Source organism: Canis lupus, chromosome 4, assembly GCF_011100685.1.
Source record: "Canis lupus familiaris isolate Mischka breed German Shepherd chromosome 4, alternate assembly UU_Cfam_GSD_1.0, whole genome shotgun sequence".
NCBI lineage: Eukaryota > Metazoa > Chordata > Mammalia > Carnivora > Canidae > Canis > Canis lupus.
In genome coordinates, this window is record NC_049225.1 from 6,888,074 (window position 1) to 6,904,041 (window position 15,968).

The 15,968-nt window shown below is 35.4% G+C and overlaps 1 protein-coding gene across 2 annotated transcripts in view; it reads left to right on the forward strand.

The window, feature by feature from the left end:
- The window catches only part of PCNX2 (pecanex 2), a 289,788-nt gene that overhangs the window by 99,757 nt on the left and 174,063 nt on the right, over positions 1 to 15,968 (forward strand). Inside the window, exons 14-15 of one of the 2 annotated variants that reach the window (XM_038533888.1) lie at positions 1,107 to 1,217; positions 1,992 to 2,083. The exons of the other annotated variant lie outside the window; for it this stretch is intronic. Coding sequence (XP_038389816.1) covers positions 1,107 to 1,217; positions 1,992 to 2,083 — 203 coding nt within the window. The remainder of the gene's footprint in view (positions 1 to 1,106; positions 1,218 to 1,991; positions 2,084 to 15,968) is intronic. 2 annotated transcript variants of the gene reach the window in all.

Genomic DNA, 15,968 nt, shown 5'->3' on the forward strand with positions numbered 1-15,968 from the left:
GCCACTATTAGCAAGAGCATGGGATGTACAAATACTCTCGTTTCTACAATTTCACGATATAAAGTTTGCATTTTTGATTTTTCAGAAATAGCTAAAACACCTCCTCCCCCACCTTCCACCATCATCCCCACTCCCACTGTTGACTGCGGTCTACAGACAGTGTTAGCACACAGTTCCAGAGTTCGGGCATATGGGATTTCAAATCAAATTTCCTTAGTTTTATTAAGACTTACCAGTATTAAACTTCATTGACATTCTCCTCAATAAACCGAGACAGAAGACAGATGTATTACAGCAGAAGTAATGGTGTTCCTATGAAACCTAACTTACATAGACTTGAGGAAGAGAGGATGACAGGGATGCAGCTGTAAAATGCAGCTCTAGGACATTTTATTTCCTCTAACAAGTCGTGGAAACCTGGCTTGCAGACGTCTTCTCCAATTGCACTGTTACAATTTTAGGAAGGAGCAGAGCCTTCCTCTGGTCAGGCAGGGCCACCTTCATGTCCCACATGCTCTAGTCCCGAGGAGTCAGGCCCTTAATCACCACCCTCCCTTGTGTGTCTGCAAACCTGGAATTCCCACTGAACTAGAATCTGCAGGTGGTGTTTAGATGTGATGACTCTCAACACCTCAAGTGCTCCAGGTGATAGAAACACAAAATGAGGAGCCCCCGGCTCTAGTTTTTATACCTCCCACTTCCATGCAGGGAGAGATCTGCCCTACCCGTTTAGTTGCCTTTGGCTTTACCCATTCTTGGAGTTTCCCTGTTTCTTCCCCACCCATGTTCCCCAATTGGAAGCCCATTCTTGCAAACTGCAGACCTTTCCAACTGCCTCTTTCACCACCCGAGGTCTCTGCTCCGGCCTGGGCTCCCTTGCATTCCTTGCCTGGACCTCTTTCCTCAGATGTGCCCTTTGTTACTTCCATGGGCACATTTCCACTTGGCCTGCAGACCTTCCTCCTGTGGGTGTGAGGAGTTCAGGATTGCCTCCAGGACGTGGGCAGGGGCCTCTGGGTGCTGGAAGGGGGGCAGGCAGGATTGCCTCAGGGACCCGGTGGCCATCAACTGCACACTTACCATCAATTTTGTCTGTTCACTTCCAGTATTTTTATATTGCTTCCCTGCAATTTCCCTCCTTGGGCTCTTCCCGCAGATCGACACTTTCTGCATATATCTTTTGGAACAAATTGACATGCTGTTTTTTGGAGGTTCTGGTAAGCCATTTACATCTTGCTCTTCCTGTAAAGAAGTCTAAAGTTCTGATAAGGGCTGAATGGAATGAGAGTCTGGACAGCTAGGTTTTCTTCATCCTGAGCACTGAGCTACTTCTTGTGTGCACCTGTATGGACAGGGGACCTGTGTCTCCCACCTGTGTGGACCCTCCCTTGACATAGCACTTTAGATTCCAACACCTCACCTAATCCTTACCTGGAGACTTTGTGCAGATTGCTTAACTTTAAAGTTTACTCTTCTCTAAATGGATATAAACACACGGATCTCATAGAGTTGCTGTAAGAATGAAATGAAATTGTACATAAAGCGTTACAGCATAGCTGGTGATCCAGCACTGTTACCACCTCATTACACACAGGCACACAGAGACACACGCGAGCGTGGCTTATTTGTTAGATTGATCTTTCTCACTCTACCCCCACTGTCTTCCATGGAAACCTTCATCTGTGATGTTTCCTTTGGCCAGCAGCTTTCAACTGTAAGCAAGGAGGTTTCCCTACCTCCATACTGGACTTGTTCACACGGTCCTCTAAGAATGTTGCCAAAAATTCCTTTTAAATGTTTTCCTCCAGAATTTTTAATAAATGTCAGTCTCTCTCTCTTTCGCTCTCTCTCTTTATATTAAGTCATCCAGTGCTTTTGACTGATCCCATAAGATATACTCTTTGCTCCTTTGGCAGGAATTTTGTATTTGAAAGGTACAACCATCTCTCTTCACTTTATTGATTGTGAGACTGTTGGTGTTTGTGTTCTAGCTGTTTCTGGGATGACATCGGCTATTTACAGCGTGGCCCGTAGTGCCACCGCCACTGCCCTGCTCCACGTGTTCTGCTTCAGTGCTGTGAAGGTAGGCGTGAGGCCTGAGAGCCTTCTCCCTTCTCTTCCCATTCATTAAATCAACCGGTGGTTTAAGTAAACAAACGTTTTCTTTTAGTTACAAAAGAAATGGGATTTGAGCACATCAGGAGTAGCAGGGCCTGGCGGGTGAGGCCTCAGTGGTATTTGAGGACATCTTCAAATATCTGATTTGCCAGGGAGCACAGAGCCCACATGGTCTGAGTCTCCCCCACATATGTCTCAGGCATGATTACTGACCCCTGCAGGGGCCCCTGCGGAGCATGACGGTCAGCAGGACCTGTGTGTTTACCTTCGAGGCTCTCTGGAATATTGCTCAAAAGATGGTAAAGAGGTAAAATTGCCTGAAGCTTTATGGGCAGAGACAAGAGAGGCTATGATAGCAACAAAACTTTAAAATCTAGAAAACAGATGGCCTATAGATTTATCCAGATGGAGAAAGCTGAAGCTTAGGCTGGCGGCAAGGGAGGTCCAAGAGGATGAAAAAACAGGATGAGCATTAAGTGTAGGAAAACAAAACGTTGTGTCCGAAAAGAAAGGTGACTATTGTGCATGTGTGGTTTGGCTATGGGTAACAGTTTGCATTTGTGGTGCTCAGAATAACCGGTATGTCTATAACGGAAGAATGTGTGGCTGCATGTGTGTATGTGTGTACGAGTGTGAGTGTGAGCATTGGGACTTCCTTTATCTCATCTTCCATACTGGAAAGTCAGCAAATAATATCTAAAACAGAAAAAAGGCTAGAAATAACCAAACAAGCATGTTACCTGAAAATAGGGAGGTACATAGGCATAGAAGAAATGGCTGGAAGGCATTGCCTTCAGGAAGCAGGAGTTTGAGCCACGAGGTGCTATGGGCAGGCGCCACGCCTGCTCATTTGCAGTGTTGGAGAAATGTAGAGCACCCACAATGCCTGAAGGAAGTAATGCACGTAACGTTGTCAGGGCATCCTCATTCAGGAGAAACGTTAGTTACTACTACACATATTTCTTGACCTTATGGACATCCTACATTTCAGTGTTATAAACAACAGGCACTTCTTTGGTAAAATAAAAATTAAACATAAAAGAACGAATAAAAATAGTGTATTTTTCAAAAGGCTTTTAATATCTGTCAAATGACACTTTTTAGCTAACTTTTTAAAAAGAGTAACTTAAGGGGCACCTGGGTGACTCAGTGGTTGAGCATCTGCCATTGGCTAAGGGCGTGATTCCAGGGTCCTGGGATCGAGTCCTACATCAGGCTCCCTGCATGGGGCCTGCTTCTCCCTCTGCCTGTGTCTCTGCCTCTCTCTCTGTGTGTCTCTCATGAATAAATAAAACCTTGAAAGAAAAAGAGTAACAAAATCTTATTAAATGTATCACTGTGGGTGGCAGAAAGATCATTGTCCACTGTTGTGAAAGAGGATGAGTGCAATGTGATTGTTTTTCAGGGCGTTTCTATGGAATCTGTCTTTGATCATCAACAGCATGCTTTCCTCGCTCACTCCTTCCACCCCTTCCATTTAATTTTCTTTTGGATAGAGAAAAGGGAGAAGGAAACTCCTTCTTCTAATACACAAAGGTAATTTACGTGCCAGTGGTGGCCCTGTCACCACATTTATACTACTGTGCAGAACAACATTTACATAACATATTAATGTTTCTGGTCTTCTTTCTTTTGAAATACATTCCTTTATTCTGTCACAGGACCCCAGGTATTTTATCCAGGAAAAGTACTTGGATAGTTATTTTCTGACTCCTTGCACTTCTGAGGACCTCTTTCTACCGCCTTTCGGTAAAACGGCTGCTTATAAAATATTGGGTTGTAAGCTCTTACTTGGCAGGACCCTTTGTATATTACTGACTCCATTGTATTTCAGTGTTTCTTTATACATGTTTATTTCTCATACTTTAAAAAATTTTTAAGATATAAGTGTTTTTAAACATTTTTTGCTTTTGTTTTTAGTTTTTAGCTTAATTCTAGTTAACATATACTGTTATATTAGTTTCAGGTGCACAATATAGTGATTCAGCACTTCCATAGGACACCCGGTGTTCATCACAAGTGCCCTCCTTTATCCTCATCACCTGTTTCACCCATCCCCCATTCACCTCCCCTCTGGTGACCATCTGTTTGTTCTCTGTAGTTAAAAGTCTATTTCTTGGTTTATCTCTCTCTCATGTTTTTTCCCCTTTGCTTATTTGTTTTGTTTCTTAAATTCCATATATGAGTGAAATCATATGGCTGACTTATTTCCCTTAACTTCCCTTATTTCTCCTAAGTCCATCCATGTCATTGCGAATGGCAAGATTTCACTTTTTATGGCTGAATAATATTCCATTGTATGTGTACACCACATTTTCTATAAACATTTATGTAAAGGTATTAGTGTGGATATGTTTTTTTATTTACACTTAGAAAATATTTAGGAGTGGTATTGCTGGGTCAAATGGTTAGTCAGTATTTAATTTTTTAAGAAACTACCAAACTGTTGCCAAAGTATGTAGCAGTTTCAATCCCCTCATAATCTTTGAGATTTCCAAATGCTCCAGATTCTTTCTTTATTAATATTTTAATAGTTTTTTAAAATAGTACTCATTCTATAGTACTCTTATAGTACTCGTCTATGAACTAGTATCTAATTGTAGTTATAATTTGTACTTCTCTAATAATGAATGTTGTTGAGTATGTTTCATATACTTGCTTGCTACTTACTTATGTATCTTCAATGGTGAAAAATCTGTTAAAGTCTTTTGCCCATTAAAAGCTACGTTACATGTTCTAATTGAGATATAAAAATTTTTTGCATGTTCTGAATACAAATCTTTTGTCAAATATATATTGCACATGTGTATTTTTCTAGTTCTAGGCTTGTCTATCCATTTCATTAGTAGCATTTTTCAAAGAGCAGAACTGTTTAATTATAAGGGAATCCAGTTTTTCAATTATTTATTTTATAGTTTGTACTTTTCATGTCCTATCTAAAAAGTATTTACCTAACACGAGGTCAAAAATATTTTTTCCTAGAAGTTTGATAGTTGTAGCTCTTATGTTTAGATCTGTGATCCACTTTGAATTGATTTTTATGTATTAGATGAAGTAAAGATTGAAGTTCACTAGTACAATTGTTGAAAAGATCAACCTTTCCCCACTAACTTACCTTGGAAGCTTCGTCAAAAACTAATTACTGACTTCCAGTTTCTGGTCCAGTATGTAAGGAGTTTGTTAGTTGTTACTGCATGCTAACAATAAGTAAATAGCTGAACAAGCTAAAAAGTCAACAACTTTTTTTAAATAGAAGGCAGGAAGCAAACAAATTGCTGCTTCTAAATTTGGAGAGACAGATAGATGGATTCAAGGAATCACATCCTACTGGAGCAGGAAGCCAGGAGCAGAAACCTCTGTGGGAATGAGTACCAGGGCAGAAAAACCTGAACTGTAATCAAAGAATTGCTCAATATGGACAACTCTGTGAGTTAATATCTCCAGGAGAACCCAGTCATCAGAGAGACTCCACACTTTTGTGAGTTTTACCTCCAGGAGCTTGAACAGTTTCTCAGAGTGAATATCAGAGAAAACTCCCCTCATTGTTTCAGCAGGTGGAAGGGAAGAGTAAACATTTTGAAGTACATCAGAGCATTGGTCTCTTCTTCTTAACAAGGCCTGCCCTCAAGCTTTCATCATAGCCTAAACTACTAGGATTTTTTTCAGAGCCTAACTAACTTGGAGGAAGGGAAATGGCAAACTCCAGTTGGCTCTAGCCTTTCAAGTGGGCAAAAGGAAATACTAACTCCAATCCAACCCATTCTGGCCATTCTGTCCTGCCTAAGGTGGGAGTGGGACTCAGAAGCACTTATGAAGTTCACAGTCTAGAGGCACAGGGTCACTAAAAGATTAAGAAGTGATCCTAGGACTATAGAATACTTCTTCCCATACACCTTAACACCACATCAGCAAAGACCTGTTTACCACAGTTCATTTTACCGAGTATGTTAAAAATTTTGAGGCATATTTAAGGCATGAAACACAGTTTGAAGGGATAGAACAAGCATCAGAATCAGAGTTAGATATGGTAGGTATGTTGGAATTATCTAATTGGGAATTTAAAATAATTATGATTAATATACTAATGGCTCGAATGGATGAAGTAGAGAGCCTACAAGAAGATGGGCAATGGAAGCAGAAAGATGGAAATTTTACGGAAGACCAAAAGGAAATGCTGGAGATTTTTTAAAAAGCAACATTGTAACAGAAATGAAGAATGCCTTTGATGGTCACAGCTGAGGAAAGAATCTCTGAACTTAAGGTTATATCAATAAAAACTTCCAAAATGAAAAAACAAAGAGAAAAAGACTGAAGAAACAAAATATTCAAGGACTGTGAGACAACTACAAAAGGTGTAACATATGTGTAATGAAAATACCAGAAAGAGAAGAGAGAAAGGGGCAGAAAAAATATTTGAAGTACTAATGACTGCGAATCTCCCCAGATTAATATCAGACACCAAACCACAGACTCAGGAAGCTCAAAAAATGCTAAATAAGATGAATTCAAAAACAACAATAACAACAAAAACAAAAACTAAACCAGTGCATATCATTCAAAATGCTAAAAATCAAAGGCAAAGAAAAAAAATCTTGAAAGAAACCAGAGTAAAAAAAAATCCTTATTTTACCTTTGGAGGAGCAAAGAATTGTATCTGACTTCTCCTTAGGACTTACTATGGACTGGGTTGCTTCCCTCAAATTCACATGTTGAAATTCTAACCCCCAGTAGGATGATATTTGGAGATGGACCTTTGGGACATAATTACGTTTAGATGAGTTCATGAAGGTGGGGCCCTCGTGATGGGATTACACTCCTATGTAATGACACAGCGCATGTGACCATTTGCAAACCAGGAAGAGAGCCTGGATCAGCATCTGACCAACCAGGCCAGCACCATAATCTCTGACCTCCAGATTTCAGAACCATGAGAAATAAATTTATGTTGTTTAAGACAACATATTTAGTGATACACATATCATATTTTGTTATGGCAGCCTGAGCTGATTATGACAGAAAACTATTCAAGCAAGACAAGAGGAGAGTGAAACAGTTAAAGTATTGAGAAAAATAACTCCACCAACCTATAATTCTGTACTCTGAAAAATTATCCTTCAGAAGTGATTTGTTGAAGGAATAAACAACTTTCATTTTTTTTCTAATTGCGGTCATATATTCAAATAAATATAAGTATATAATTATTTTGAGATACTCCCACTACCCATAATGTGGTATAGTGTATTTGAAAGTAGACTTTAAGAAAAAGAAAGAAAGAAAGTACACTCGACTTTACTATAAGTGTATATTACATACACTAGGGCAATCACTAAAAAAATGTTTTTAAAAAAGAAGTATAACTGCAGTATAATTAATAAAGGAGAGAAAAATGAAATCATATAAAATCAATTAAAACCACGAAAAGCAGAAAAAGAGTGAAAGACAAAAATGGGAACAAATACAAATATAGCAGATATTAAACTATATCAGCAATCACTGTACAAATCAATGGTGTAAATACACCAACTGAAAGGCAGAGATGGTAAGAGAGGATCAAAGAACAAGACATGGATATCTATTGTCCAGAAAAAAAACACTTTAAATATAGACACATATATCTGAAAAGTAAAGGGGTGGAGAAATATACCATGCTAACACTAATCAAAAGGAAGCAAGAATAGCTATATTCATTTCAGACTTCAGAGCAATAGAGCAGACTTCAGATTAAGGGAGGTTTTCAGAGATAAAAACTAGCATTACATAATATGGAAAGGATTCATTTTCCCAGAAGATGTAACAATTCTTATTATGTATGCACCTAACAACAAAGCATCAAAATATGTGAAGGGGAAACTGATAAAATTGCAAGGAGAAAAAGATGAATCCACTATCACAGTCGAGACTTCAACACCTTTCTATCAGAAATGGGCAGATTCAGCAGGCAGAAAATCAGTCAGGGCGTAGTTGGACTCTACAGCATCATTAATCAACTGACTATATTGACACGTATAGACTACTTCATTGAACAACAGCAGAATACATATTCTTTTCAGATTCACATGCAACATTCACCAAGAGAGACCACATTCTGTGCCATAAAACATATAATAACCAATTTAAAAGACTAAAAAGCATACAGTGTCTGCTCTCAATGGAATTAAAAATTCCCAAATATATGGACATTAAGAAACAAATTTCTAAGTAATAGGTCAAAGAAGAAATCTCAAGAAGAATTTAAACAATATTTTGAACTAATTGAAAATGAAAATACAACCTATCAAAACAAGTGGGATTCAGCAAAAGTTACACTTAGAAGGAAAATAGAGCATGGAATGCATATATTGGAAAAGAAGAAAGATCTCAAATCGGTAATTTAAACTTCCTCCTTAGGAAGCTAGAAAAATAAGAGCGAATTAATTCTGAAGTAAACAAAAGAAGGTAAATAATAAAAATTTGAACAAATATCATTGACATTGAAAAATGAAAACTGATAGAGAAAATCTATCTACAAAACAAAGAACTGTTTTAAAAAAAAAAAAAAAGATCAACAAAATCAATAAGCCGATAGCCAGGCCAACAAAGAAAAAAAGAGAGGAGATGCAAATTATTAATTACAGAGAGATATGAGGGACTATTACTACAGATTTCATGGACATTAAAAGAATAATAAAAGAGTATTGTGAATAACTCTATGCCCACGACTTCGATAACCTAGATGAAATGGACCAATTCCTAGAAAGATATAATCTACCAAAAACTCACACAGGAAGAAAGTCTATCTGATTAGGCTTGCATATATTTTATAAACTGAATCAATAATTAACACATTTCTAAAATGAAAAACAACAGGCTTAAATAGGCTCATGAATGAATTCTACCAATTATGCCAATTCTCTACAATCAATTTTAGAAGGTCAGAACCACCCTCACACTAAAGCCAGACAAAAACATTACATGACAAGAAAACTACAGGTCAATAACATGAATAGATGCACAAGTCCTCAACAAGGTATTACCCAGTCAAATCCAACAATGTATGAAAAATATACATCATGGCCAAATGCAACTTATCTGAGATATGCAAGTCTTGTTCAATATTCAAAAATCAATTAATATAATCCATCACATCAACAGGCTAAAGAAGAAAAAAAAAAAACAGGCTAAAGAAGGAAAACTCACATGATCATATCAATAGATGCAAAAAAACATTTGAAAACATCCAGCATCCATTCATGACAAAAACTCCCTGCAAACTAGAAATAGAGGGGAACTTCCTTAACTTGATAAGGAACTTGTACAAAAAACCTATAGCTCACATCATCATGGTGAGAAACTAGGAGTTTTCCCACTAGTATCAGGAAGTTGGTAAGGATGTCCTCTCACTACTCCTTTTTAACCTATCAGAGGTCCTGCCTAATGCAATAAGATAAGAAAAGGAAATAAAGGTATATGATTGGGAAGTAAGAAATAAAATCACCTCTTCTCAGATGTCATGATTTTCTATATAGAAAATCAAAAATATGACCACCCAAAACCCCTGGAATTAATGAGTGATTTAGCAAACATTGGAGGATATAAGTTTAATATACAGAAGTTAATCACTTCCCTATACACCAGAAATTAACAAGTGGAATTTGAAACTAAAAGCAAAATTTACATTAGTACCTCCTAAAATGAAATACCTAAATATAAATCTGACAAAATACACGTACAATCTATATGAGGAAATCTACAAAACTCTGATGAACAATATGAAATAATGAAACCAATGGAGAGATATTTCTTGTCTATGGATAGGAACACTCAATATTGTCAAGATGTCAGTCCTTCCAACTTAATCTATAGATTCAATATAATCTCAATCAAAATCCCAGCAAATTATTCTGTGGATATTGACAGACTGATTCTAAAATTTATACACAGAAAAAAGACCTAAAAATGGCCAACTCAATATTGAAGGAGAATAAAGTTGGAGGACTGATGCTACCCAACTTCAAGTCTTAGTAAAAAATTATTATAGTCAAGATAGTGTGGTGTTGGTGAGAGAATAGACAAAGCAATGGTATAGTGCAGAGAGCCCAGAAATAGATCCACATAATTATAGTCAACATACCTTTCACAAAGGAGAAAAACCAACACGAGAGATCAAAGATAGGCTCTTCAACAAATGATGCTTGAACAACTGGACACCCACATGAAAAAAATGAATCTAGACACAGACCTTGCATTCTCTCCTAAATTATCTCAGAAGGCAAAATAGATTTAAATGTAAAATGCAAAAGTATAAAACTCCTAAAAGATAACATGGGAGAAAAAGTAGATGACATTGGTATGCCAATGACTTTTCAGATACAGAATGAAAAGCACAATTCATGAAAGAAAGAATTGATTGGCTGGATTTCATTAAAATTAAAAATGTGTGCTCTGTGAATGATGCTGTCAAGAGAATGAAAAGACAAGCTACACGCTGAGAGAATTTTTGCAAAAAGCCTATCCAATACTGTTATTCAAAAAGACAAAGGACTCTTAAAAATCACAATAAGAAAAAATAACTTTGGATAAAAACCTGAACAGACACCCCACCGATAATGATATACAGATGGCAAATATAATCATGTGAAAATATGTCCAACATCAAATGTCATTAGGGAATTGCAAATTAAAACAACAATAGGATATTACTATGTAGCTATAAGAATAGCCCAAATCTGGAACACTGACAACACCAAATTCTGGCAAGGATGTTCAGCAACAGGAACTCTGGTTCATTTAGTGGGGGTGCAAAATCATATAGCCATTTTGGAAAATGATTTGTCAGTGTCTTTCAAAGGAAACATACTTGTATCATACAATCCAGGAATTGTGCCTCTTGACATTTACCCGAAGAATTGGAAACTTAAGTCCATGCACAAACCTGTACACAAATGTTTATAGAAACTTTATTAATAATTGCCAAAACTTGGGTACAATCAAGATATTCTATAGTATATGAATGGATAAATAAACAACGGTACATTCAGACAATGGAATATTATTCACTCTCCTCAAAATGAGATATCAAGCATGAAAAAACATAGAAGAATCTTAAATGCATATTCCTAAGTGAAAGAAGCTAATCTGAAAAGACTACATATTGTAAGATTCTAACTCTATGAAATTCTGGAAAAGGCAACACTCTGAAGACAATAAAAGGATCAGCGGTTGCCAGCAGTTAGTTTGGAAAGGATGAATAGGCAAAACATGATAAAAATGCTAAGGACAGTGAAACTACTGTGTATGATACTATAATAGATGTCTGTCATTATGCATTTGTCAAAACTTTTAGAATGTACAACACCGAGAGTGAACCCTAATGTAAACTACAGACTTTTGGTGATAATTATTTGTCAATGTAGATTCATCAGTTGTAATAAATGTAGTACTCTTGTGCAAGATTTTGATAGTGAAGGAGGCTGTGTATGTGCGGGTGAAAGGGGTATATGGGATCTCTCTATTTTCTACTCAATTTTGCTGTGAGCCTAAAATTTTGCTATGAAACTCTAAAAACTAAAATCTATTAAATCAATTATCCAGATCTGTATGGGTCTATTTTTGGAGTGTATTTTATTCTGTTGTTCTATATGTCTATCTTTACACCAATAGCACACTATTTTTATTACTGTGCCTTTATAAGTCTTGAAATAAAATGGTGTGTTTCAACATGATTCCTGTTTTTCAAGAATTTTTAGCTATTATAGATCTTATTTCTTTCAGCATAAGTTTTAGAATGTGTTTGTCAATTCCTACAACAAAAGACTGCAGAAATTTTGAAGAAATTGTATTCAATTTATAGAACAATATGGGGAGAACTGACATAACAATATTGAATCTTCTTATCCACAAACATAATATTGCTCCATTTATTTGAGTCTGTGTTAATTTCTGTTGGGAATTAACCTACAATTACTACATATATTTTTTTTCACATTTATTACTGTTTTATGTGGTTTTTGCTATGTAAGTGGCATTGTGTTATATAATTTAAATTTCTGATTATTCAGTGGTAATATATACACTTAATATTACCTGTATATTTAAGCTAGTATCATGAAATCTTGCTAAATACTTGTCCTAGTAGATTTTGTTTGTAGCTTCTTTGGGATTTTCTATATAGATAGTCATGTTATCTGTGAATAAAGGCAGTTTGATTTCTTTCTCCAATCCATATGCCTCTGATTTCTTTTTCTTTCTTTATTGCACTGGATAAAATCTCTAGAGCAGTGTGATTAGAACTGCTGAAATCAGATATTCTTGCCATGTTCCCAATCTTGGGGGACAAAACACTCAGTCTTTCACTATTAAATGTAATGTTAGCTGTGGGATTTTTCTAGATTCCTTTTTATAAGACTGAATAATTATCCTTAGATTCCTAGTGTGCTGAGAGTTTTTCATCATTAATGGATATTAAATTTACCATATGCTTTTTCAGCATCTATTGAGAATCATATTAATTTTTCTTTTAATCTGTTGACAAGATGAATTGCACTTTTTGAATGTTTAATTGATCTTGCATTTGAAAGATGAACACCAGTTGGTCATGATATATTGTCCTTTTTATACATTGCTCAATTTTATTTACTAATATTTTGTTGAGAAATACTGTATCTGGAGTCCTGAGGTTTCTAGTTTTCTAACTTTCTTTTCTAGTGATGCTTTGTCTTGTTTTGTTATATGATAATGGCCTCATAAAATGGGTTGGCAAGCATTTATTTTTCCTTTATATTCAAAAATTTTGTATAGAATTAGTATTATTCATTTAAGAAGTATTTAGTGGAACTCACAGGTGAAGCCATTTGGGCCTGGAGTTTTCTTCATGGGAAGGTTTTCAACTAAAATCCAATATATAGAGAATTATTCAGATTATCTACTATTGAAATAGTTGTGTCTGCAAGGAATTCGTCCATTTTTTCTATATTTTCTATTTATTGACATAAATGTATCCTTAATATTCTTTATTATCTTTTTAATGTTTTATTGTTTATAGTGATATTTCCTCTTTTATTCTCTACATAGGTAACTAGTGCCTTCTCTTTTTTTTTTACCCTGATCAGTCTGGGTAGAATTGTTTTTTTTTTTTTTTTTTTACTTTTAAAATAATAATACTTTATTTTATTGTTGTTTTATTTTAAATGATTTCTGCTCTTTATTATTTCCTTCTTCATGTTTACTTTAGATCTAATTTGTTCTTTTTTTCTTGATCTCTTAAGGCGGATCACACATTATTTTATATTCTTATTAATCAATTATCTTATAAAGAGTTTCAAAATAAGGACAGAGGTATCTGTTTTGTTTAACCTGATTTTTACAATTTCTGTTAACGTACAGTGCTTTCTGCATATCCTTCTTCCTATTTGATGTCATTCTCTTTTTGTCTGAAGAACTTCCTTTAACAAAGCTTACAGTGCAAATCCACTGATAGTGAATTCTTTCAGATTTTGTCTGAAACATTTCTCATTTTCCCTTAATTTTTTGAAAATGTTTCTTGGTACAGAATTCTGCTTTTTTCCCGTTAGTGCTTTAAATATGCTATTAAATATCCCATTTTCTTTTGAATTGTATAACTTTTGATCAAAATTTGTTATTCTAATATTTGTACCTCTGTTAGTAATGTTTCTTTTTTCTTTGGCTATCATCAAAATTTTCTGGTTTCTTTTCAGCAAATTGACAGTGATATGACTAAGTTTATAGTGTTCATTTTTTAATTTTACTTTAGGTTGTCTGAGCTGTTTTGATCTGGTTTTTTTTTAATTGATTTTTCCAAGTCCTCAGCCATTGTCTCTTCAAATTTATCTTCTGCCTCATTCTGTTTCTTGTTTCCTCTTGGACCTTCAATTATACATATATTAGATGATTTAATGTTGTTCCACATCTTTTGGATGCTATGTTTTTTTTCCACTCTCTTTTTCTTTGGGTTCTCTTTTGAATAATTTTTATTGGCCTAGCTGGAAGTTCATTAATTCTTTTCTCTACTGTGTCTAGTCTGATGATAAGATCAGCAAAGGAATCTTAAAATCTCTTATGGCATGCTTTTTTATCCTTAGAATTTTCATTTGATTCCCACATGTAATTTATATATATATGGTTGTAATTCCTCATCTTTTTGTACATATTTATGTTCATATTTATAAATATTGTCCACCAATTCCTAGATCCTTTCGTACATCAATCATAGTTATTTTGTAGTTGAGATTTTATAAATTACCTGATGTTTTCTTGTTGTCAGAGTGAGAGCTATAGTCATGTGGATTTTTACATCTGAAGTGCAGGAATCACTCTTCAGTATTTTGTTTTAGGAACAAGAATGAGACCAACTTGAATTTTTCCTGAATTCTTAAAGAATTATTTCTTATCTTCTTAAGTTTCAAAGAAAAGCAATAGAATATTACTAGACTTGGTTCTCCTTGGTTGGGTTTTCTGGACATTGTGCCTATTCTCACTTTTCATACTGAAAACTTACAAATGGGAAAAGTTTCCTGCTCTTTTTTTTTTTTTTTAATTAATGACATTGATTTTATTTACATGACCTGTTGTTTTAGTTTTTCATAGGGTTTCATTTTTGTTTGTCTTTCGTTTCTCTTATTCCTTTTAGAATGATTTCCTCTTTTTATATTTTTCCTTTATTATCTGGTACAGTTTCTAGAGTTTCTCAAGGCTAAAGCAACAACAATAACAAATATTTGTTAAGAAGTTATTATGAACTAGAAACTACTAATTATTTTACATACTTATATAATGTACACAGCATTCCTGTGAGATAAGTATTATTATTATCCTAATTTTATTGAAGTTTGTAACATGGTGTTCGTGTTCTTTATAATTACTTGTTTACCTTTAATGTGTTCATATACTTTTTAATCTCTTAAGTCAGATCCTCTCCAAAAAATATTCTTGCTTTTTTTTTAAAGTAAATATGTTTCAGAAAGCATTTTTAAGTGGTTTCTTTAGAAAAATATGTCATTTTCAGTGTGCCTTTTGTCTTACATTTTCCCGTTTCCTCACAGGTTTTCTTTGACAACCTACTATTGTCTCTATTCTAAGCACAGACTTGTTTTGTTTTTGGTCTCTTAGTATTAAAATTAATTTAGAACCAACATTTAAAATTAGGCCACTTGCTATAAAAATATAACTCTCCTAGTTAAATAATTTGAAGCTGTAACAACACCGGGCTCACAGTCCCGCATGGTAACACCCTGCTAAAATGGAATAGTGAGTCACCACTGTGGCATACTCACAGATCTCATCATGCCCTGTCATGTCATCATTTCTTACACCTGACGCACATACTGCATTTATTTCACCTGTCTGCTCGGATGGACATTAGATTTTGTGACCTCTGTCTTATTAGCCAGGTACAAATTGAGCTGATTTCTGCCAGATAATTTTTAGGCTCCTGAACAATGTTTCTAGAAGTACCTCAGGTCTAAAATACAGGAAGAGAAGAAAGCAAAATAAAACATGTTCCAGTAACATAGTACCAGCTCAGACATGATTTCCCCTGGTAAAGTGTCCTGCTGATGGAGTTTTAGGTGGTTATTTCAGGAAGCTTCATTACAAGCAGTAGATGTGCTTGCGGAAAACCTTCTCTACTCTGACATATGCTCTTTACTCTGACATCTTCACCCATGAACCGGACAAATAAAACCTGATGCTTCCAAGAAAGTGGAGGTCTGCAAATACTACCAGTCCACAAATGTGCAAGTCCAAGTGTCAGGTAGCCTCCCAGCCCCATGGCTGATCTCAATTCCAGTTCTCCCACTTCTGATTTAGGTGATAACAGGAGGGGGTATTCCAAATCTTTTCCTGCTTACTTCCCC